The 25562-nt window shown below is 37.3% G+C and overlaps 2 protein-coding genes across 3 annotated transcripts; both read right to left on the reverse strand.

The window, feature by feature from the left end:
- Window positions 1-461: 461 nt before the first annotated feature.
- LOC106110529 lies at window positions 462-6271 on the reverse strand. Its single transcript, XM_013292388.1, has 10 exons — window positions 6158-6271; window positions 4375-4476; window positions 4004-4193; window positions 3750-3913; window positions 3469-3634; window positions 3118-3281; window positions 2659-2854; window positions 2357-2517; window positions 1939-2058; window positions 462-1757 (listed from the first exon to the last, which is right to left on the reverse strand). The coding sequence occupies exons 5-10, from the start codon at window positions 3616-3618 to the stop codon at window positions 1667-1669; spliced, it is 882 nt and encodes a 293-aa protein (XP_013147842.1). The 5' UTR covers window positions 3619-3634; window positions 3750-3913; window positions 4004-4193; window positions 4375-4476; window positions 6158-6271; the 3' UTR covers window positions 462-1666.
- A 1495-nt stretch (window positions 6272-7766) lies between these two features.
- LOC106110592 (AP2-associated protein kinase 1-like) lies at window positions 7767-22565 on the reverse strand. Of its 2 annotated transcripts, XM_013292477.1 has the most exons (7): window positions 22275-22565; window positions 21954-22175; window positions 12333-13062; window positions 11709-11801; window positions 11357-11489; window positions 10837-10947; window positions 7767-10517 (listed from the first exon to the last, which is right to left on the reverse strand). In XM_013292477.1, exons 1-6 carry the CDS (start codon window positions 22402-22404, stop codon window positions 10879-10881), a joined length of 1377 nt encoding a protein of 458 aa, XP_013147931.1. In that variant the 5' UTR covers window positions 22405-22565; the 3' UTR covers window positions 7767-10517; window positions 10837-10878. The 2 variants fall into 2 exon arrangements, with proteins under 2 accessions (XP_013147931.1, XP_013147937.1); XM_013292483.1 differs by lacking the exon at window positions 7767-10517 and having other exon boundaries at window positions 10836-10947.
- Between the last annotated feature and the right edge of the window lie 2997 nt (window positions 22566-25562).

A 25562-nucleotide genomic window follows, 5' to 3' on the forward strand; every position in this document is an offset into this window, starting at 1 on the left:
GGATCCGCCCTTGCACATAAATCTATTAATTTATTTTAAGGCGGCATATGAGCAAGCGGTCACCTGAATTTGCTGAGATAGCGAAGTGACCGCCGCCCATACACATCTGTGACAAGTGAAACAAGTTCCAGACGTGAAGCCTACCTTTTACGGACAAGGAAAGGGACGTACCGAATGAGGACGTTTCCTTCCCTATTTGTCCCTCCTGTTCTCCGACAAATCCACCTCACCTTCCCAACGTTGCCTTCTAAGCAAATGGTGGGAAGGGGAAGAGGCTAGTCCTCTTCTAATTTCGGTAAAAAAAACAATTCCTAAATTATAATCGTAAAATAATATTAATTATAATCTATGAATTAAAGATTAATAAATTTAAATACGTGTAAACATTTTTTTTCTAACTTAATGTAATAAAAATATATTTGACAAATATATAAAATGTTACGTAACCTATAAGAAAAAAAACATGTTACATATAACAAAAAAAATAATGTAATAAAGTTTAATAACATTTGCAGATACCAGCGAGCTTCATATACATATTATTGTAATTACGGTGTCATTTACGAGAACACTGTTTTTGTTTACTCGTACCTACAAAATGTGACGTAAATGTGAATCAGAATAGAAAAACATATTTTGTTACTGTTGGTGGTGCCGCGGAAACACACATCCGTCTTGTATATTATGAAAGGCCGCTGGCCGCTGACCTTAGGTGACGTTTTAAATTTGTTTCGATCCACCTTCGAGGGAGGTATAATACTTTTTTTTGAAATTACAGCAAATATACCATGAAATATACATTCCGGACATTGAAAAATACATTTTTTGAAATATATTTCACTGTGAAGTTCGCTGATGTGTGCTGAAGAAACTTAGGATACATTTTTTAATTTTTTTTTAATTTCGCGCTGGTGTAATACGCTCGTGCTTAAGTTTGCTGTGATAGCACGTCATACATTTGGGATAACCTTAAATATTATATTTCATATAATAATATATAATATAACATTAATGGCTATAATGATCTTAATGTAATATTTCTTACAATACAATACAATACAACAAGCGGACAAGCGACTTACATCTAAGTACTTATGTTTAAGTCAATTTCATATAGTTGTCATCTTGGAACCTTGTTTGCCATTACTTGTTTAAAATCTTTCAAGTTTTGTGCCTATCTCCTATTAACTAAGTGCGCAAAAAAATAATACAAACATAATTTTTTTTGTGTTTTTTTCGTTTTTTTGATAATCTATTTTAATCTATGGATGTAAAGTTTGCAATAAACATATCTGAATATTTATACATTCAAATATATTTGTTGCAGACCTGTACCTTACCTATACTATACTACTTTTTTTTGTATTTTCGATTTTATACGTTTTTTTGTATTTTTTGATTTTATACTTTTTTTGTATTTTTCGATTTTATAGTTTTTTTTGTTTTTTAGCACAATAGACACGTACTTATAACTACAAATGTGTCCTTTTCACTCGAGTCTTTGAATGCTATAAAATAATGCGTTAGATAAGTCACTTCCTTGTTTATACGTATTTTACATACGTATGATATAATATCGTAACTATCTTAAAAGATATCAGATAAACACCTTTTAAGAAAGTATCGATTCGTCAAATCCGATGAGAAATCTTGTTTGATTTCATTTTTATTCCGATTCGTTTAGGCGTACGACCATCGCCTTGCTGTAGGCGTGGCCGAGGGCGCGGAACTCAGGGGTCCCGTTGCTGTACGTCGTCCTGGAAACAAAGACATTCAATCATTTACTAAAGAATTAATTAAACAAATAAATATTCAGACTATATCACAATCATTTGGAATAGAAGTGGCCCTAAACTACTCTTAGACATCTAATTACGTATGTTTACTTAGAAAGTATGTAATGCTATGGCCTATGTCTGTGAATATCTTCAAACTCACCTTGCAACATTCAACAAGTGATGGCTGACGTCCACCATGCCGATGTTGTAATGACACATAGCAGACTCGATCATGGCGTACGAAATCAAGTATTTGTCCATGCTTCGCTTGGTTTTGAGACTGAAATGAAACTATTTCATAAATAACGGAACTTAATGACTAGTTAGAAATATTTTCAGCAAGATTCAAAACAAGTGCAGTTTGTTATTGTTGATTTTCGGGCTCATATTGCCCTGAAAATGATTTTTATGATTTCGCAACTCTTCACTGCCCAAAAGGTCGTACCCGTGAATAGAATAAAGTTGTCTTATGTTTTATTTAAGAGCCAGGGTGGCCACCACAGACTGCTATCAAGACAAGAAGAGTGACGACGTTTCATAATCGTTTTCTATGTAAAATACAGCTTAGAATACTTTACCCGGCCACCCTCTTGAAGCATTTGATAGCTTCCTCCGGCAAGTTGAGAGAGGCGAAGCAGTGCCCTTTCAGCAAGCACAGTGTGGAGAGACCATTTTCCTCATGTCTGCGGCGCCTTACTTTTGTCTCATTTCTGATCTTAGACATTTCTTCTCTTATCAACTGTAATCAATGAAAGTAACGATGTTTAGTAACTTTACAAAAAGTCTATTTACTTAAATATATATGTACTACATAATTGATATTAATTCCATACTTGACACATTGAGTGGCTCAATTGGTAAGGCAACAAACATATCTTACCCGGAGTAGAAACTTGAGGGATTGGGTCTCCCTGGACAGGGAGCAGACGATGAGCCACAAGCTGAACAGCTCGATCTTGGTGACCATCAGCTGACACTTTTGTATCTCGTAGTAGGGCACGTTCCGGATGTACGTAGAGGGCAGCAGCGGACGTGACCTCGGAGCTGACATGGTGGCGAGGAACTGCTGCGCTGACCTGTCGTATTTATACAAACATTTTATCATTTCTTTCTTTCTCCAAATATCTATTTTACGGCAGAAATATATTTTCGATGGTTGATATACACTTGTATGTTAAATTCATGTATATTACTACGTATCTCAAAGGACCCCGGTGATATTTGGTAGAACATATTCTGTTAAGGGGTTCAATAGATACAGAACATGATGTAGAACCAGACTTGGTATATAGCAGGCTGACAGGGTTTGTAAGAATGATAAGTAGGCTGTTGTACATACGCGTTGGCCCACATGATCTCCCAGTAGCAATAGCGCGGCAGGTCGTTGATGGCCTGCGGCTGGTCGCGAGCGTTGCGGTACGTGCCGGCCGCCATGAGGGCGCGCTCCCGGATCTCGCGCAGCCGCGGCATGCCCAGCATTATGCAGTCTTCGGGAGGTATGCCCTGGAAAATAGAATTATCATCTTCAACACTTCATCTATAAAAAAGCATAAACATAGAAGAAAAGATTTGGCAAACAAACTTCTGCTACTATAAGCTTTCTTGTATTAACTGACTTAAGTTTGAGACCCATATTTCCAGATGGGCAAAAAGTTTTTAAAATAAAGTAATATGAATCACAAAGGCTTACGTTGGCTTCATTGAAGCTCAAGGTATCAATGAAATTCTGCATACACAGCGGCATCATGTTGGTCAGCTTTTGGAAAATGATTAAGTTCATAGACATCCTGTCGATGTAGCGTTGTTGACACGCTCGGTTATTCCACGTTTTTTGGTGCATTATTTTATAGCATTTCCTGTAAATACACAAACATTTTCCATGTCAGATATTAAGTTTGAATAGTTTTATCATCTTTGAAGCAAATAATTAATTAAAAGCCTGTTTCCACATAGTACTAAGGCAATACTTACTTATAAGCGTCGTAACAATTATTTACTTTAATGGCGGCATGTAAGAAGCCGGCAAAATCTTTGACTGAAAGCAGGTACCTCGCGGCCTGCTTAAGCTCGCATTATGCGTTGTTCAACTCCCGGTTCGCTGCCGCGTCGGACATCAGCGGCAGCGACCGGTCCTGCTGCAAATTGCATGTATACACCATTTGTAAGTAAATGAGATTGTTACATGTATAATAAAACGCATATAGTACAACATAAAAGATACTTACGTTACACACATATCTGAACAACTCTTTAGCCTCCTTGACGAAGGTGGTGTTGTGCTTGTAGATAGCGATGGTGCGCCTGAGCGCATACAAGAAGTACATGGTCTCCTCGTCGCGGACGTGCAGCAACGGGGTCAGCTGCGGCGATGGCGATATCGTCATTCCCAATCGGTGGTAGTGCTGAGATTCTCGCCTGTCACAAGCACACACTCTTACCAGTTTGTTTTAGTTAAAAGAAAGCAGTTCAAAATATTTTTTTTGTAAATCTTTCGACAACTACAGTAAACATAATTTAGATCTTTAATTTTTAAAATTAAAATTCTTAGCAATCCTGTGCTTAGGTAGATAATAACGAGTGAAACTGTATATCTCACCAGACTTTGGTCGTTGTTACGGCACCGAAGATGTCATTATTAAAGAACTTTTTCAACGTGCCTCTACACTCCATCAACTTATCTTTAGCGGCCATCTTGCGGCTGAAACAAATTATCGTATCGTAGATTTGGTCCACTGATCTTTATGGAAAATGAATATTTAAAAAAAATTAAATGAATATGATCTTTATTAACCAAAAAGGGCGCATCTCAAATCTAGACCGATCTAATTTCAGGTTACAATTTGCTTTAAGCAAGTGTGAGTTTTAGATAGCACAGAATTATTGTGAGAACACATCTCGGTACTGTGTAGTTCTGCTTCACTGGCATGTCTGGTTGTAATGCCCTATCCATTTTGAGTAGACCTGGAACGGGGTCACATATCATCCTGGAATCAACAAGTCCGGAACATCGCCTGTTATCTTAGTTCTTTCCAGATCCGGGTGTTAAATCTGGGAATGTATCGTTCTAGAAAAAGCTGAGTTCGGACTAGATCTGGGATCCTGGTTTATCTATGTTCTAGATTGATCTGGATCCTATGCAGGTTTGAAAGACACCTCGTTCTGGCAGATCTGGATTTTAGACGCATCTGGTTACATTTGAAGTCCGATTTAAAACCGTTGGATTCAGGACAAACGAAAGTTTACTTTAATATTTTATCCTTAATGGCCTAAGCCAAAAAGACAAGGAAACTTCTCATTCAGCTGGATACGGGTCTTAACTTCTTCACGACAAATGCGAACAACGAAGCAGTCGGTAGGTAGTCGGAAGATTTGTGTTTGTTGTGTCGTTTCCACGTTTGATAATTATTGCTTGGCTTTTCTTACAGCCTATTGCTTTTTGAAATTCCAAAATAATTACTTTTCTCCAAAATAAATAATTTCTTCTCCGAGAATCGCAAGCGCAGACATAGGCCGCATCAGTATTGGTAGATACGCAAATGCATGAAGCAGTACATTTTGTCTATAGCTTTGTATGTGCGCATGCGCGCCCGACCACGAGCCCGGCCGGGCACGATCGATCTAGTTACACGACCCCACCCCTGCGCCGAATCCAAGATGGCCGAGCCCCGGGACAGACTATTTAATTCACAATTTAGCGTTCTGATATCGCGTGTCGAATAAATGATAAGTAAAAGCAAATAATATCACAAAACCCTCCAAAACTACAAGTTATTTAATATTTGTGTACCGAATAGTTGACGGTCTAAGGCTATTAATGATGGTGACGATGTAGCGAATATTGCCAGCGGTCTTATTACCTTAGTAACTGAGTAGGTACTTCTTTATCAGCAGCACAAATTGTTTAAAGTAAATAATTATAATTATAAAATGGCGTCTTCACTTCACCGCTGTGACGCACTTCGCGCAGGCTCTGTTTGCCTTCCCTAGCTGTGCCCGGGCGAGATACCGCCCTCGCCCCCGCCCCGCCCCCGCGCAGGCCCGGCGCAGCCATCGCGCAACCCCCGCCACGTCGCTGCACCCTCATTCAATCGATAACCATACCCCCGCGCCCTCTCAGCCCCTTTGCCGCCCGGACTTTCAGGGTGTGGCCTCTCCATATTTAACGAACGCGATTTGTTATACATTTTAAGAACAATGATTTAGGACTTTACGAAATTCTATGCACGACAAAAGAATATCAAAAAACGTAAAGTAATATTTAAATAACATTAGAATTCAACAATAAAAAACGATTTACTAGCCTATTTGAAAGAACTGAATGATAAGGATATGAAATGGTAAGAAACAAAAAATCAAACTAAATAATAAGATTCACTTACCTGTAGATTCCAGGAGGCCAACAGGCCGCAAAAGATCCGATGGGCACCACCAAAGCAGATACCACCAAGCACCAATACCACAAGTGACAGTGCAATACGTGCGCTCTGGAGAAGGTCCGCAGAAGAAATGGCGTCGATCCCGGGCGGCGGCTCGCGTCCTTACATCTCCTTTGCGCAGGCTCGTCCTCTAAATTACCCCATTCCATTGCCCTATTTCGATCTGCGAGTCTGCGACTGCGCGCTGAGGTCACCTTTGTCCGGAACATTCTAGAACGTTCTCTTTATTTTTAGCCATCTCTTTGTTTTGAATAAAACCACACAACATTTTATTCCTAAGCCAGATATTAATGTATGTTGTCTTTAGTATATTCCGAGGAAAGATTATTTGTGGTAAATTATAACTCATTTAAAATAACAAATAATAATATTGATTTGAAGCGGAGACTGTAATATTTGGCACGGTGCGATTTGTTTACCGTTTTTAGTAAATCGACGAGGGGAAAATTCCCAACGGGTTTATAATATGATTTCTTGCGTAGGTGTCCTCGGCCCCGGCGCCGGCGTGGCCGCCGCCATCTGCATAAATTATTCTTATACTGTCGTCATTCCTCGCTGTATTTGTTGTTGCCATCGGTGTGTACACAGCAATTATTTATAAAATGCATTTTATCTTAATTTCAAGTTTGACGCTTGAATCTATCAAAGACGGGGATATATTAAAATTTCCTCAAGCAACTTTTGAAATAACGAAATTTCGTATTGAGCCTTATTAGCAACGTCTAATGAAAGATGCCTCAGTCGATCGAGCTGATTTAATATTTTTTGTAAATTACCCGCTGGGTACTGGATTGTTTTGTCATCTTGTGAAACTAAACTATCGCACAACTGTTTAGTCTCGCTTTGATTCCCATGAGCTTGTAAGGAGGTGCGCACACTACTCGAATGTTAGTTGTGCAACTAAACAGTTGAATTGGCTGTGAAACAATCGACAATCAACAATCGCAGAATAGTTGTGTCTATCAAAGGTGTGCGCCCCTTCTAAATATGATCGTTTAATTCACTTCCTCGTAGAAATTGTGAATATCTTATACAATAATGTCGAAAACTGAGAATGACAGCTTCTCTGTTATTTTCTCGGACTCAGTATTTTGCTTCTGACATCAATGACATAGACATTTCTATACCTGTCTATTAAGTACGGCATTTTCAATCCTTCATAAAAATGTAATTCAATACTTCATATGCGTCATGCATCAAACTAACCTATCTTATTTAGACAAACTATAACTAGCTGTTCACGTAAAACTTGAAATGCTTAAATGATAATGAAAGCCCTTGCTGTTGGCTGAGTATTTATGTAACCATGGCAACTTTACTTCTTTGCTGCTATTGGCTTGTTGATTTAGATCACCAATTTGCTCACTCCTCAAGTGTAATACATACGTAAATATATTGTTAAAAAAATAGGCTCCGTAATACTCTTTCGTCCACATTTCGTGTTATCTTGCATGAATTGTAAAGTAAATTCTACTCATATTTATAAGTGAAGTGGTTTCAAAATAGCTCAGGTTGACGATGAAATAAAAGAGTATTTTTTGACAATAATTTATTGAAGTAAATAGAGCAGCACATCGAATACACAGACAGACAAATCGCTACGAACAAGATCACATAAAATACTAGATTATGCCATTACCATTCCAGATGTTGTCACTTCTCTAAAATAACGTTCGAAAATACCCTTCAATTTACCAGACCTAACTAATCCTGGACCAAAATTTTAACATTCAGTTAAAATTCAAAACCTTAATTCGGAATTTTGATATACCATGTCGTTAAACCTGCCTACTCTTAATTCCAAACAGTCACGTACAATAGTACAAACGAATGAAGACGAGGATAACATCCCCCGTACGTTAGATTTAAAGCTACGAGTAATTTAACTTGAGATAACTTTACAATGACATAAATGAATGTTTCCAAATCAGTCCTTCCATATCATATATCTTTCTAGCATACGTTTTTTCAATCAGCTCCTATTATAAACTCGTTTGGCCACATTTACTTATGATTACTTGTTACACTTTGTAGTTGTCTACTGCCTAATGGAAAATGTTACCCTAAGGGCAGCGAAGTTACAATACCGGATTGCCCTCGGCCAAAGGAGATACATCATACTTATTACAATATAATAAACTACTACGAGTAATATAGTCCACTAATAGTTACATTGTACTGATCCACTCACAAGTCGATGTGAACACAGCAAGTCACCACTTGACAGAGTTCAGGTGCGACAGTGGGTGTTACTACGACAATCGTAGCCGTGGTAGCCGTCAAACACCTCAATGGAGTACACTCTATCAATAGACTTTCATATACTTGATTACTATAGCACGCATGTATTGTCAAAACTAAACTACTTTAAAAACCAAGATTTACCAACTATTTGTGATCAATTGTGCGAAATATTCTTGAAGGAAATTGTGCGAAACAGTAAAAGCTGTATTCATTTTTTCAGAATTTCTCCAGAAATAGTTGGTAAATGTTAGAATTTATTGACGTTCGGAGTTTTACAGTAACATATGTTAATTAAAATGCAACACATGCGAGATGTTGCACAGATATCTTCATATTATAACGAATTTTGAATCGTATTCCTAATGTTTTATAGTTCGCAAACAGTTATGATAACTTAAATTGAGCAAACTTTATTAATAAATAAATATAATAAATGCATTAAATAAATTATTAAAGCTTGTACACAACTATGTTGTTTAGAAAGTAGAGAAGATATCTGTAGGTACAATAAATTAATACGCATCGAATATATAACTCGTTACAAAACATGTATAACATTTTAAGATATTTATAGCCTCAAAGATAGGAATATTGAAATAGTTTGTAGTAAATATAATTTGGGGGTCGTTGTAAGTGAGCGCACTAAGTGCTCGGTAACGGGTGGCTGCAGAGGACGCAACAGCAGAGGAGCACGACACGACCTGCGTCGCTTCCACCAGTCAGCGTATGCGTGCGTTAACGCACTTCATACCGAATGTTTATCACATCAAAGTTAAAACATGTATAAACATCAAAAAGTATATATCTAATCTTTTATACAAGATATATAACAATACAACATTATGATCATACAATAAAGAATAATTTTATAAAGATTTTTTTTTAATATATGTAATTTTGTATAACTAATAAACTCAAAAATTACTATATCTATTTCCAAAACCTTTTGTCGTTAGTAAGTTCAATTATCACTGAGTAAAATACGTTTCAAATCTGAATAGTTACTTTTAAATTGCACGAGGACGAAGATTTGAGCAAAAGGTAGTCAATCACAAAATACGTTGCCGTTAAAGCGGACCTAAATAAAGCGGAGCGCGAAATATCATAACGAAACAAAGACGGCAGAATCTGCGCAAATAAAGTCGAGTGGCTTTTAACAGCTTCTCTTTAAATACATCGTTCATTTTGTATCTTTAATAACTAATGAAGGCTTGTTTTATTTCTTTTTTCTTTACAGTTTCGAACTGAAAACTTAGTTCAATCGCCAGATTCTAATTTCCAAATTACTCTCATAATATACTATGTACATAAAGAGAACCTCCAAGCCATTGCAATACAATACTTGATTTGTTTAATTGACGATTTGTAGTCAATTAATTAGTAACATAGTTATTCAAACTAAGTTATTTAGCCGCATTTGGCATACATGGGTTATTGTACTTATCACCTTGTTTAAGAAATCTTTATGTTACATAAATAATTTCATATAATACATCATAGTGACGTTACATCTAGAAATTTCATATAGTCATCATTAACAATAAAGTCTCTACTCTCTACCATGTAGTTTAATCTCGTTGAACAGGTCCGCATTCAGTAGACCAGCTTATCTAAACCGTAAACAACTTTAACATTAAAGTACGAATACAATATACTCGTAAATATCACCACCCGCGTTTACGCCTTCTATAACTCATGTTACGATATATTCGATTCGTAATCTTTAAATACGACGCGACGCCTAGCTCCGGACCTGGTCATACACACTTTCGTGTCGCATCATCGAATTCCATTTACATGTCTATTTCAAGAACAGTGAGACATATTTAATTGTTAAAATTGTTTAAATGGCATTCAAATGCCTATCAATTTATAATAAATCGTACTCTTAAGTCTAACTTATTTTACTATGTAATGGAGTACATTTAAAGCAAACATTCATTAAGCGTTATACATTGAGTGTATGTCTATTTATTTGGGGAACTTGAGTTTCACGGCCAATATTTCGGCGACAGCAAAGCAGAAGAAGCGCGCGGCTGCAAGCGTGATGTTTGTTTTCCTGAAATTAAAAATGATCATACATATTTATTTGACTATTAATATTCTAAAGCAAAAGTACATATTACGTAGAATTATTTGTGCCTGTCGATAGCGGATGTGCAGAATATGTTACTAAAAGGGCGAGGCGACGCAACGGCCAACTAAAAGTGTGTATTTCTTAGAGGAAACTGGATTCGAATCCCCAATCGATCCTTTAAAATGAATAGTATCATCAAACTTTGGATTTAAAATCTGTACACGGTCCAAGTGTGCCTCCGGAAGGCTCTGCGCGAGCCAACATGCGGCGCCTTCTGCAGTTATAACGTGAAGCGACTTACATAAAGTGGAATGCATCGTCGTTGTCGCTCGAGGAGGGGTTCTTACTGGACAATCAACTCGAGGTACGCCGTGTCGTCGGAGATGAACTCTAGCCGTTTCACGGAGACATCCTTACATGACAAACAACATCGTCACAACACACAGTTTTTCAACTAACTACCTATATAATATAATATAATAATATCTATACTACAATGAACTTACAATGTCTCTAATGTCATATTTCAATGTCAAATCATGATGTTTTTTTTGTCTATCCTTGGGAGTATCATGATGCGTTTTTATTACTCCCGCCCTGATGTATCGATTAGTTTTAAAAATATTGTTTTTCTAACTATTGCTACTTACATATTAATAAAATTATAGTGTCTGTATGTAATCGGGAAAATAATACAGTTATTTCGATTACAAATACGAAAAACGATTTTTAATTTTTCTTCTATCTTTTGTTCCCAATCCGCGTTTGTTCCAGATAATCTACCGAACGACTGGGCGACGTCAAGCTTCATAGATACTTACCTCGTACTCAGGGATGTTTAACTTTAAGTTAAGATTTCCCTTTATGCTCCGGACGAGCTTTACGAAGTTGGGCAGCAGCCTCAACAAGTCTGTCTCAGCATAGGCGTCTGCCTCCCGCTCGATGTCATACTTTCTAAAATATAACACATTCATGCTAAATATTTAATTGCATCATATATTGTCTTCACCTCAGTCTCTGTAAGCACATCTCCAATTTCGGAGCTCGGAACATTACCTATATACTCGTATAGACCGAGAGCTCCATTGCATTCCATACCATCTCCACCAACAGCCGTTATCATGTTACACATGTAGGAAATCAAACAGATAAAAGTAAGATGATAAAACTTACTTTGCAGTAAGAATCACGTGAATTTTGCCAACATCGTATCTCATCGTTGCCCACAGCTTCTCCAGCACACGATCTATCTCAGGGATCGAGCCACTGCAATACATACGAGCATAACTTAGTGAACAAGCTTAATCAAATACTTCATAGTAACTGTGCTACTGTATTTTGTTGATTTTATATCTTACTTATATTATAAATGCGAAAGTTTAGATGGATGGATGTTTGTTGAAGTTTGTAGCCTAAACGGCTGAACGGATCTGAATGAAATTTGGCTTAGATGTAGACTATGGTCTGGAAGAACACATCTTCAGGTGTCTATGATCTCAAAGGTCTTCAGTGGAGGACCGAAGCTTGTATTATCTCATCCCTTATTGTAATTTCTTGAAAATTGCATTAAAAAGTAAGTAATTAAGTTTAAATTTTAAAATTAGGATTAAAAAAGGGGTGAAAATTAATTTTGAATTTCATATAGCTATTTTTTTTGCAGACTAGATTTACGGACGCTTGTAAGAAGTTTAACTTGTGCGGTGCCTTGACAAGCTTTGAAACGTGCATTGCAGGGTGCATGTAGGACCTAACAAAAAACTACTAGTTAGTGAATAATAACAATAGAAATAGCCTTGCCTCCTTCCCATCAAACTGCCTTGCGGCAACTCTGCGTAGTGAGGCCACTCATTGGGAAATGGCATCTGGCAGCATTCCGGTATCTGGAGGAGCTGCTGCCTTCTGGGGTGAAGCTGCCCCTGGGGCCGCTGCCCCTGGGCGCGCTGCCACTGGGGGCGCTGCCCCTGGGGGCGCTGTCCCTGGGGGCGCTGTCCCTGGGGGCGCTGCCCCTGGAGGCGCTGCCCCTGGGGGCGCTGCCACTGTGGGAGCAGCCCCGCGGGGCGGTGCCGCTGGGGGCGCTGCCCCTGGCGGTGCAGCCTCTGAGGGTGGGGGGGCTGCCCCTGGAAGAGGTGTACCGGGGGGGGTGGCCTGTGTGAGGGCTGCCCCAGGGGGACCTGCTCCACGGGGAGATGCCACTGAGGGCGCTGCCCCAGGGGGGGCTGCTCCACGGGGTGATGCCACTGGGGGCGCTGCCCCAGGGGGAGCTGCTCCACGGGGACATGCCACTGGGGGCGCTGCCTCTGAAGGGGCTGCCATAGGGGAGGCTGCCACTGGAGGGGCTGCCACTGAGGGGGCTGCTGATTTTGTGGCCTTGGCGACTCCCTTTTCTTCGGTTCTGCGGGAGGGAATCGTTTGATAGCGCCGTGGCCTACCGGCTCTCCCGGTTTCGGCCTCGGAAACGATGGTCCCGCCAGTGGCGATGAAGGCAGCGGCGGCGATGAAGGCAGCGGCGGCCCGGCCCAGCTTCCGCCTGAGACACACAAACACGCTTTTGGCTATCTTTAGGTTTATGGCATGTGCACCTTACGTATTAGTACGTACACGTAGTATACAACTATACCTAAGTACAGTAACTCGATGCAGGTGTTTTATATCGATACTTATGTCGCTGTAAGTGTAAGTAGACGTTATGTAACTCGTTAACTACAAACTATCTCTGAGATAGCTAAGTAGGTACTTATTTGTTCATAATTTAGTCAAATGTATTTTAATTCTAGTTTTTTGACCGACTTCCCAAAAGAAGGAGGTACTCAATTCGTCTGTATGTTTTTTTTTATTTTTTTTATGTGTGTTACGGCATAACTCCGCCGCTAGTGGACCGATTTTGATAATTCATTTTTTATCCGAAAGGTAATGCTTGCAGGTGGGTCCCATTTTTTTTGTTTGATCTTTGGAGTCAAAGACGACGACGTAGTTAAATAGTTTAGCTCAAAATCGCGCGACGAAATTTCGGGTCATTTTTGCTTTCTTTGCTTACGTAGCCTAAACTATAAGACACACATAAAACAGATATATGGAAGAATTTAAATTTGCTAAATAAAATTCCGCGATAGCATATATCTATCTATTAAGGTTGTCGCACAATAACCACTTTTTTCATAAAAATATCGCTCGAAATTTACACCCAACTTTCAACGCTATTACTCGTGTTCGGTATGAATCCTTATCCAAATAAATGTGTCTATCATCAAGAGAATTTAATGTAGATTATAAATGCCCTTGGAACTGGGTAATTCCGATCAATAGTTTAGGAGATATCATAATTAGCAAATTACGAGTCGCAGAAAAAAATACCAACTTGTATCAAAGTTTTCTTTCTTGGCTTACGTAGCCTAAACTATAAGACCTACATAAAAAATGATGTATGAAAGAATTGTAGCTCTTTTAATTAGCTACATTAAAGTAAGCGATAGCATATATCTATCTCTTAAGGTTGTCGCACAATAACCGTTTGTTTCGCGAAAACAGTCAAATAAATGCAATCGACTTCATTTAAAACGCTTTTATTCTTATTTGGTATGAATCCTTATCCAATTAAATATGTTTTCACGATAGAGTATTAAATGTAGATCATAATTGCCTTTTACAGTATGTAATTCTGACAAAGATTCTAGAAGTTATCATAATATTAAAACTCACGGGCAACAGCGGCGCGAGACTGGACAGAATTATGAGTGAATAGTCGCAACGATGTATTAGTTCTTTACTTAATTTTTTAGATAACTCATACTTTGTTTGAAAGCTAGCGATTATCATACTGCGATGTTTAGATTCACTAAAAATCGAGAAATAAATAAACTTTTTAATAAAAAAACAAAACCGACTTCCAAACAAAATACACTAAAAACAAAATATTCTCAAAAAAACAGTACACTAAAAAGTAACGAAATAATTCCTTGAAAATAGTAAACCTACCTTATTGTAACTGTTATGTCTATATTGTACAATTATTTTTACTTTGAAGTCGGTGTCAGTCAATGTAGATTCATTACTTAATTGTTACTATACTTTCAATTGTCAATTGTTATGGTAAAAATGTGGAAACCCCTACGTAGAAATATCACTGCATACCTTGGCTTAATTACCTTACTTATTACCTAACTTAATTATTTAGATATATTTTTTGCGATTAAGAATCTTTAATACAAGCCTTACAAATAGAAATGAGTTATAACATCGCTATTCCATCTCTCTTATATTGAGTATAACTAAACCAGGTATAAGGCTAAGAATAAATCGCGACAAATAAACCGGGAAAAACGACGGTTTAACTATTCTTGCCTTTTGTCAAACTGCATGAAACGGCAACGTCGCAAATAAAGAGAAACCATGGAGAATTGTCAAAAAAATTGTACTGTCCTACAAGATTCTTTTGGCAATCCGCAAATTTTATAAAATGAGAAGTGACATTTAATGTCAGGGTAATAGTGACTCTACGCATTTTGTGTAGTTTTAATGTTATTCCATGAAAAAAAGTGATGAAAGTGTTTAAAAGTAGTGCAAGGGAGTTTTTTTTTAAGTGGGAGATATTTTTATCGCTGAGAAGAAGTAGGGGTGGTCAAGTAATTACATTTCAAAATGTGAATCATCTTGTGTCTGTTGCAATCAGAATTTGTTACCATTTGTTAATCAAGAAATTCCCTAACTCTCAAGGCGACGCATAATTTTAGATTTCTAATTAAATAAAAATTATTACATACTAATTGACTTAAAAATATTTTGCTGAAAGTCGTTTTATTTCCTATATCAAATTGCAGTGACCGACCCTTTATCGTAACGTGTTTTGTGCACCTGGAAGTATGGCCTTCTTGACATAAATTTCATATTTACTTACGTATTAAGAAAATTATCTGATAATTTTAAAACGCACAGTTCAAACCATACCACCTAGTTGTACTGTGCGTTGATTTTAAACAACAATAATTAAAATTTCTATTATTCTGTAGATGAGCGCTAAGTAAGACTATTTCTATTATGTTAAGTTACTTCCCTTACTGTCTCAAGAGAGTGCTACAAAGATTATTTAACTATAAAGCTTTCTAACCAATAAACCGAAGTCTGGGGCATTTCCTAATTTTTCCTAATTTGCGATTTCGTTTTCAATAGGAAAGAATTTCCCTTAAATGCGGATATATTATATTACCTTGCTGGTAACCCAAAATGCTCAGAGGCACCATCCTGTCAATGTCAAAAAGGTGCCACAACAGCCTTGTGGCACTATAGTCTATGGTATTTGTCAATGTCGCGTTTCACGTTATAGAAAGTTTGTTTATATAACTTTAGACGAATAGGATTTTTTTTTAAATAAACAAAATAGTGCGCTTCATTAACTGGTATTACACCATCGTGGTATTACAGGGGGGGGGGGGGCGAGCTGGCCCATTCATGCAAAGATGTTAAAGCGAGCTCTACCACTGTTAATGTTTCTACACATAGACAATGAATGAAGAGTGTCTTCTTAGGTGATGATGATAGATAACACTCAGCAGTTGAATCTCCAATTATAAGTGATACCTACTACTCGGGTCACACCGTCCACCAATCAGACAAATTGCTGCATTACATGAAGGAGCCACCCACCTTAATGCCCAATGAACTCCAACATTTTCAGCAAGAAATTGTATAATTGTAAGCAAAAATGAAGTTGTAGTTTTTTTAAGTTTATTATTTTCTTTGTTACATTTAAACAGGAAAAAATATTTTTTTTTAGTGAATTAGCACAAATTCTGAGTTTTGGACGCTAAGTGACACAAAATGAACATGAATTTAGAATGAAGGCAATGGCTGCAATGCATGCCCGAGTCAATGTGAACTTGAAATTATAAGAAGAATTTCTTAGGAAACAACTAAATAAAACTTAATGTTGTGTTAAAATTATTTTTCATTTATTGAAACTACAAAAATTAAACTAAAAGTTATCTTCTGTCACTGTCACTGCAGCTCCACATGATGTGTTCCTCTATGTGTGTATAACAGTGGGCTGCACTGACATTAAAATTGTCATCACCTGGAAAAGGTTCCTAATGTTCCTTATTACTTGAATCACATACTGCCTAAAATTATATAGATATTTTCTCTAAAATCTCCCTCAATGGCGTAGCGAGCTTTCCTCGCGCAACCTCGCGCCCGGGGCACAATTCCTTTTTAGCCCCTCCCCCTTCCTCTATTCGAAAACCATATGATTTTTACTTCTAAAATATACTCGCAAATTAATTTACATATATAACTTAAGCTAATTCACAAAGGAGTTTAAGTTTTGTCACTTTGTCTGTGTGTTTGTAGGCGCTAATCTCAGATAGGGCTTAACCGATTTTCATTTAATTTGCACTCTCGTGTTGTGATAAACTCCACTTGACGTTTAATACCATTTTCTGCCAATTAGTGTATAAAAAACAAACTGTATTAATTCAAAACAATTTTAGTTATTATAAATTGCAAGGTAAAGGTGTGTATTATTAATTTTTTCTATCCTAAGAAATAGATCACAGAACATTCAAGGAGCTTCTTCACTTTGAAGTGCGAGATTGTGGGCGACTTTTCCCATTCCCTCCTCTACCGCTGCACTGGTGGCTCTGCATTGTTGGTTCGCGGCACATTTTATTCAATTTTGTTAGTTTAAATCAAATAATTGTATTTCAATGTATTTGATTATTTGGTCGCCCTTTAAAACGGGGCGCTTTTTCATACAGAACAGTGTTGCATTTTGAATATTGTGTGAATATAACAGGATTCTTTTAAAGCGTTTGTCGCTTGACAGCCGCCAATGCCGTGTTTTAACGACTTTAAAATAGCGCCTGCGCAAGCAGCGAATGCGGAATAGGTTTTTACTTATTTTTTAAATCCTGTTAAAGAATTTGGCCGCCCCCCTTAAATTATTCGCCAAGGCTCTATCCTCCTTAACCTGCTGGCAAATCCGCCTTCGAATTGACAAGAAGACGATAAGATACGGTGATTTAGAGTCGTACTGTTCCGTTTTATTTCCGAAGAATCATTTATTACATTTGTATTGTCACACAATTTAATATATTATCCAGAAATCAATTATATTTTTTTTTCATGGACCAATTGGCATTGGCGCCCCCTTAGAGCTGCGCCCGGGGCAAGATGCCCCCTTTGCCTCCCCCTCGCTACGCCACTGATCTCCCTTGCCACAGTATGGCATGCTGTAGATAGGCTGCTAAGCCAGACCATGATTGTCTGCAGCATCGTCTTGCATCTGAAAACAGGAATTAAAAGATATATGTACCTAAATATACAATTTATTAATTATACTAAAAGGAATAGGGTTACCTTAGAATTTGCAGGTTATGTCATACTGACTCTTACCGCATTAAGATTTCAGTACTTGAGAGCTATCAGTATTTATAATTGCAGAGAAAATCTACGTCCACTGTTGGCCACATGGTAATGGTAATAGAACTTTCAAATAATTGGTCTAGAAACATTACACCACTTTAGAAATCCGGTGTTTTAATCGAAACTGTTTTCCCTTTTAAATATTTTCACTTTTCTTTGAGTCATTTACTTTTTCTAATCACTTTTAAAAAGTTAATTTAAATACGCTAACACAAACACAATTAGTGGTGTTTAAAATGTTATACCGAGCTTAAACTAGGGTGCAGGTCGAAATAGCGTTTGTACTCGTATGAACAAAAACATCCACATTATACTAGGTATAAGTTATTCTTGGTTTATTTGTACGAATTTTGCTTATACTCGGTTTAATCCTGGATTTAACTTTATACCGCGTTTATTTGTAAGGATGTGTTTTTTAAATAAGGAAACGTGACGCGACCAACATTAGAGACTAACTCACGGCTATTGTTACAGTCCATTGACTTTTGTTGCGTATATAATAACTAACACAAAGGCAAAGGCAAAGGCAACATAAAAACAAAGGTTACGAATTGCGCAGTAGATTGGCTGCGTGACGGTGAGTGGTGAGAGGGCGTCGTCGCGTCGAATGGCACAAAATGGCCGCCATCAGCGACTTCGGGCCTGGAAGTGTCTGTACATGCGCACCAATCGCCGCCATGTTCGATTTATTGATTACAAGTTAAACAAGGACGCCTTTTTATTATGTTCAACAACTGTGACGCCCCGATCACATTGAAAGAGCCGAGAAGAGATGGTGCGAGAAAACACAAGGCCAGCACGTCCCCCAGCCCCCAGCCTACAGCCCTGTCCGCAAGTGCATCGATCATTGGTGTTACATGTCCTACAAAAGTGTTTAACCAGCTAAAAGTTATGATCAAATGTGACATGTTTGTCGGGAGAGCGTTGGAATTATCACATTTATTTAGTAAAAAAGGATGCCAATAATATGAAAATAACCCAGAAACTGATTACTAAATATCATTAGTTTAATCATTTCTTAAAATGTAAAAGTTCCGCTGATTGCTTTAAAAATGCAATAACTAGATTAAGTATAGTACTTTTATATTTTTATTGAAAATGTTCCTTCTTTGTTTCGTTTTTTTTAAGTCAATTTTAGAAAAAAAGGGTCATAGTTATATTACTTATAAGTAACCTGTTTAAAAAAAAAAAACAAATAAAAAGGAGTATGGCATAACATAATTTAACTCGTTGCGTCGTTTTCTACTAAGGTAACGTCAAAGTTAGGTTGGTAGCGCGTTTAAAAAGGCGGTGGCTGGACGATATGAACATGCGCGTTTCACCCTCCCCTTGCCAGTCCCCACCATCATCAGACGATGCTCTCACCCTCGCGCCCCTTCAAAAAATAACTAAAAGTGGGAAGGTATCTATATTTCCTTCCAAAGCCTTAACCAAACGGCACATTACCTACAGTAAAACTCATTAAACCGTTTTCCCAGCTACGTTGTACCATTCGTTAGAGTTGGAAAGTTTTTGGTTCGACAAATTCATGAAAACCTAATACTAATGAATCCGCTAGCTTACACAAAATAACTAGAAACTCCACAAACCCAGCATAATTATATCTACCTAGAGCCTACCACTGTTTGCGAAGTATAGTATGGAATGTCGCTATTTAACTTGTTGAAGAATGGCAATGCGGTCAAGGGGCGAGCGCAGTGGGGCGAAGCAGGGTGCAGGGCGCAGGGCAGATGGCGCAGGGCGCAAGGCAGATGGCGCAGGGCGCAGGGCGAGTGGCTCAGCCTTCTTGCGTATGCGCATTTGTAACGATATTTTAACAGTTTATACATTCGTTAACGTTATTGATTCGCTAACATCATATAGCAAAGCTCCTTTAGTTATACACGTCTTTTCGCAGTTCCGCCAGAATACTAATAAGAACAACAAATATTGTACGCTCAGCCACTTCATAAAGCTTATCACACTATTAGACAAATTTATCAAAATAAGCGTCCAACAAGCTTTGCAATATTCACTCAAAACAACTACAATCAATCAAGATATCAGCTTGGCAAATATTTATGTTCTGACATAAATCAGTTGTTGTAAATTTATATGAAAAAGTAAAAATAAAAAGTAAAAATAGGTTCGCTTTTAATTGTAATGCAATGCTCCATATTCCAGCAGGCGCAAGTGCAAGCGCAGGCGCAAACGCAAGCGCAAGCGCAGCCGACACTTTGAGGGGTAGACATAGGAAATTTTATGCAAAAACTTGAAAAAAGAAAAGGAAATATAAGCACTGGATACACAATACAGTTGAAACTATACGCGCAGCATTTCATATATTACAAGACCTTTTAACAAAAAAACTAAACCTACTTCCAAACAACAAAAACAATACCGACGTATTGTTTTTTTACTAAACATTTTACTTATTCTATAAGGACTCATGCCAAATAAGACTAAAAGTGTTTTAAATGTAGTAGATTGCATTTATTTGACGATTTTCGCGAAACAAACGGTTATTGTGCGACAACCTTAAGAGATAGATTTATGCCATCGCGGACTTTAATTTAGCAAATTTAAAGGGCTACAATTCTTCCATATATCATATTTATGTAAGTCTTATAGTTTAGGCTACGTAAGCAAAGAAAGCAAAAAGATCCCAAATTTCTTCGCGCGATTTTGAGCTAAACTATTTAACTACATCGTAGTCTTTGACTCCTAAAATCAAACTTAAAAGTGGAACCCATCTATAAGCACTATCTTTCGAAAAAAAAAGAAATATCAAAATCGGTTTAGCGGCGGAGTTATACCGTAACACACATAAAAAAAATAAAAAAAAACATACAGACGAATTGAGTACCTCCTTCTTTTGAGAAGTCGGTCAAAAATAGTTACAGCTTTTTAAAATTAAAGAAAGAAATTTTCTTTTAAGCAAATTTTCATTTTTTTTATATAGTTCTGGTGTGAGTTATTCTAAAAAAAGGATAACGGCACGAAAGCCTAATTATTACTCTTGTGAAAGATAAAAAAGACCACTGTAAACACATTACTTTGGACATACGGACAAATTTAAGTAGGAAATCTGGTTTCTCCGATTTTATTGCAAAAAATTAAATTACTTTAAAACTATTGAAAATCGGGCAACATACTTTGCGTTTAAAAGATAGCTATTGACGTCCTCTAACTCCACAAAACCGTTGATATCGTCAGTTAAGAATTACCCTGTATAGTAATCAGTAAATACATTGAAGTAAGGTTACAGTGAACTGCACTCAGTGGCAGGGATCGTTTGACTCGTGTCGGCGAGCGAGATGTTTCAGTCCACCTCGGGTCCTCGGGTGTCATGGCGGCTCGAAACATCGCCCACGTCGCTGCGCAGAACACAATGTTAGGTGTAGCGGGGTGTGGCGGGATGTTTTGGGGAAGGGGGAGAGGGGAGGGTGTATACTGCGCAGCCGCCAACGCCCTAAGACCGCCAACGCCCTAAAGCCGCCAACGCGAGAAAAACACTTGCGACGCCGTGTTTTTGCTCCTTTACAAACATATTCAATTATCAGTAATTAAACAAATAATCATCATTACTTCTATATTTATATATTTTTCATAGGACAGAAAACATGCTTTTTTTTATTTAATTCTATGTACAAAACTTTCTAAGGTTAAAAAAACAACATGTTAAATAGCTGTGTTAGTCACATTTATATCACAAAAATTAAAATCACTTCACGCACTAGCACTTTGTCTAAAGATTATTCGTCACTTTATAAGAAACACCAACAATTGCATACGGCACAACACAACACAATCATCACCTCACTAGTAATATAATTAAATAAACGCAGTCACAGCAGTTCTTCGAAAGCACAAACCAACACCACATATAAATCATGATCACACTATAAATATTATAAATTTTAGAACACTTGACATTTTGCTTTTTTGTCTTCCAGGCTCACTTGCCACGGCACTTTAACGAAACGCGGCCAAGATAACGACGTTGTTTTTTGCGTCTTCGCTTACCTTTTATATCATCTTTTGAATCATCCGGATGCTCCGAGTCGAAATTCTCCATCATGCAGTCCAAGATTTGCAACAAACGATTGCCAAAAAAACTGGAAAGCTCAAGCCAACAGCGCGGCACAAGCTCGCTCCTCTGCGCGGTTGAAAGCTCTGCAATGGGGCGGGCGCGACTATAAACGCCGCAGGACCTGAGCATGCGCCATGGTTTCGCAAGATCGTTGTCTATTTAAAATGAACTCTCCGTTAATACACTAGACGTCTATTATTGCAGATATCAATACCAGATTTATCCGCAATGCGGCATATTCTACCCAGCTTCACCTGTCCTGCGCAATGGTGGGCCTTTTGATTTATTGATCGAATCTGTCTCCACCCAAATATTTTTAGATTTATCTCTTTTGCCTGGTTCACACTTAGCCAGTACAGTAGCTCTCAATAACTGGACTGGCATGCGACTGGTATGGTGCGAACACTAAGCAGGGTGGTAAGCGTATTGTATACATATTTTTGCTACGCGCGATCGCAGAAGGGAGACTGCAGATTTACAATATATTATTTTTGGACAATTAATATATTTGTAACTAGCGATATTAATTTAAACACTGAACTCGAGATCCCGCCATTATCGCGCGCAATATCCAATACATCTAATGACATTGACAGCTGTCAGTTAGAGATGTGACGTTTATGCCAATATAGTCCTACAAGATTCTTTTGGCAGCCGACAATGTTATGAAATAAACAAATGACATATCAAGTCAGGGTAATCGTGACATACGTACATAGCTTTTCAGTTTACTTCGCGCCTTTATTTTACGCTTTTTGTGTGGTTTTTAATGTTATTCCATGAAAAAAGTGATATTTAAAAGTACATCAGAGTGATGTTTTCGAAAGTGGGAGATATTTCTATCGCGGAAAAGAAGTAGGGGGTCTAGTAATAACATTTGAAAATATGAATCATCTTGTGTTTATTGTAACGAAAATGTTATACCATTTGTTAACTCAACCAATTCAAATTTCGTAAGTTTCGGAAGTATTTCCCTCATGACAAAATAAACATGGATTTTGGTTTTTATCATACTTATTTACTCACGTAATAAGGATATTACTGTGTGTACAAAGAAATGTAACAAGAAACTGGCTGTCTGATGATTTTATACCGCATCGTTTCGTTCAAACCTAACGTAACTTATGGATAAAATAAAAAATAAAATGTTTTTTCAAATCAATAATGTCGTACAGAACCAATACAAAGAATAAGAGTAAATAATTACGATTGCATAATGAGAGAACGCTGTATGAAAATTAAACACAATTGCGGAAGATGGCATTGCAAGCCACTGTTTTTACCACTTTATATATCATACTTACTATTAGCAGTGGTATCTATAGCAGATGCCAGATCGCCCGGTGCAATACCACGACCACACAGAAGACAGGCGTGAAGTGGAAGTAATTCCGCGTAGTCAGATGAGCGTGCATGTCGGAGTCCTGATTTTAGTGGTTTTTTCCTTGAACAGAATAGTTCTATATCGTGATTTCCTATTCCTATGTAAATCATTATTTCTGTATTTAATTTTAGTCTCAATATTTTGATGACTACATATCGTAGGAGCATAAAGCTGTAGGCGACATCCTATGCCTTCTTCGCTTTGCGCAGGCGCCGCTTTGCCCTGTGCGAACTTTTTATGGCGCCCTTAAACTGCACTAGAAACCCTTACGAAAACTAGCCCCCGTGTCGCCCTGGGCGACTGCTCATCTCGTCTTATACTGCTGGCGGACTTTAGAATATAAGTCACTACAAATCCTTTCCAAATAAAAATAGGGGTATGTTTGAAAGAAATGTTTAAAAAGGACATATAAAATAAACAACCACACACATTTCTAATCACATTTATTTCAGATAAAATAGTTTATTGATACATAGATATTGCAATAGTAGAATTCGTCGAATGAATCGGAAAATCTTTTGTTTGACTACGGTCACATTGCGTTACATCACACAGCTACGTTAAATACATGAGTGTCCACATTTAAAACCAAATTACGGTATGTTTATACGTACGATCTACGTCAAAAGGAATTTTAATTATACTTACCTTTCAAGCTCTGCACCGCCTTACACGATAAATCTAAATTCGTTACAAATCGTATATAATCATCGAATTTAAATGTTTTTTCATACCACAGTATAGTGCAGAGCCAAGCCCCGTCCCTTGCATACCCAACATAACTAGGTGACATCAAATTCTAAAGATGTCGATGTATTTCCAATACTTGATATAATTTGCTTACATCTAAAGCCTACAAAGGCTGATATAGTACCGACACATTTATTGATACGTATAATAATAATAATAATCAGTACATATAGTAAATGTATCGAAAGAAACTACACTAGGTTGCTTAAAGACCTCATTAGGTAAAGTATATAATAAGTTTATTAGAAACATATGTCCAATAAAAATAGAGCCAACAGAGTGTGGCTTTGTAACTTATGTATGTACATAGGTAAATAATACATTAGTACGTAATGGTCGGATTTAAAAAAGTTTATCAAAAGTCACATCCCATTTCTACTGAGCTTTTATCAATTATTAATGATAAAGATAAAGACATAATAAAGATAAATTAATAATAAATGTTAGGTAGGATTTTAAAAACGCATCATTTTATACGTTTTTAAAATCCTATTTTGCAGTTGTCAGTTGAACTATTGTTAAAATGAAATGAAACAAATACTTCAATAATTAAAAGAAACATATATAAAATATATAAGCTCTTAGTTAGGTCTCGTACCGACCCTTCCTGGGATGGAGATAGCGATGACAACCCGCTTTACCCCCCCTCCCCCTCCCCAATCTTAATGTGACAACTTTATGCGCAACTTAAAATATCATTGAAATTTCTTGTCGCATCAACAAACTGCCAACTTAACTATAATAGGAAACGTTCAAACAATAAGTAGATACATACGAGTACAATCCCAACATAAATTCCGACACATCTTAAAAATAGTCGGTAGAAGATTGTGGAAAGAAGGAACATAAAAATATTAATAAATGAGTAAAGGAGCCGATCTCTGAAGTTGAGATGACATAATACAATAAAGTAGTGAATTATGTTCTTACATCTAAACACCAATAATTTAAAAAGTTTATAGTCATGTATTAATCACATAGTTTCTTCTAAACATCGAGAAATGTAATTGTCAATACTAACTTCATAGACACAGATTATGTTTGATATAAGAATTGATATGAAGCACGCAAGCACAACTATTTAGAGGGAAATGGAGCTGACGTCTACGTAGGGCTCTGCCTTAGGCTTCACTTCCGGCTTCTCTCGGGCCTTCTCCAGAACTTTGGTGTACATGTTGTACAGAGTACGCATCTCAGGTGATTTTCGGTAGAAATGTCTCCTGTAAACATAGTTACATTACTTTAAAACAGATAGATTTTGTGTCCAATAAATAATAATGTTGTTCGCCATCTTGTAATTCCTTTTTTGTAATAAAATTAATTCGTAGTTGCTAATATGTACTTAATTAGAGCACTGTCGTGCTTAAGGGGTTTTTGGGTAGTGTCTAGTGGCTAGTGGCTAGTGGCC

Source organism: Papilio polytes, unplaced genomic scaffold (assembly GCF_000836215.1).
Source record: "Papilio polytes unplaced genomic scaffold, Ppol_1.0 DF824437.1, whole genome shotgun sequence".
In the NCBI taxonomy this organism is placed as follows: domain Eukaryota; kingdom Metazoa; phylum Arthropoda; class Insecta; order Lepidoptera; family Papilionidae; genus Papilio; species Papilio polytes.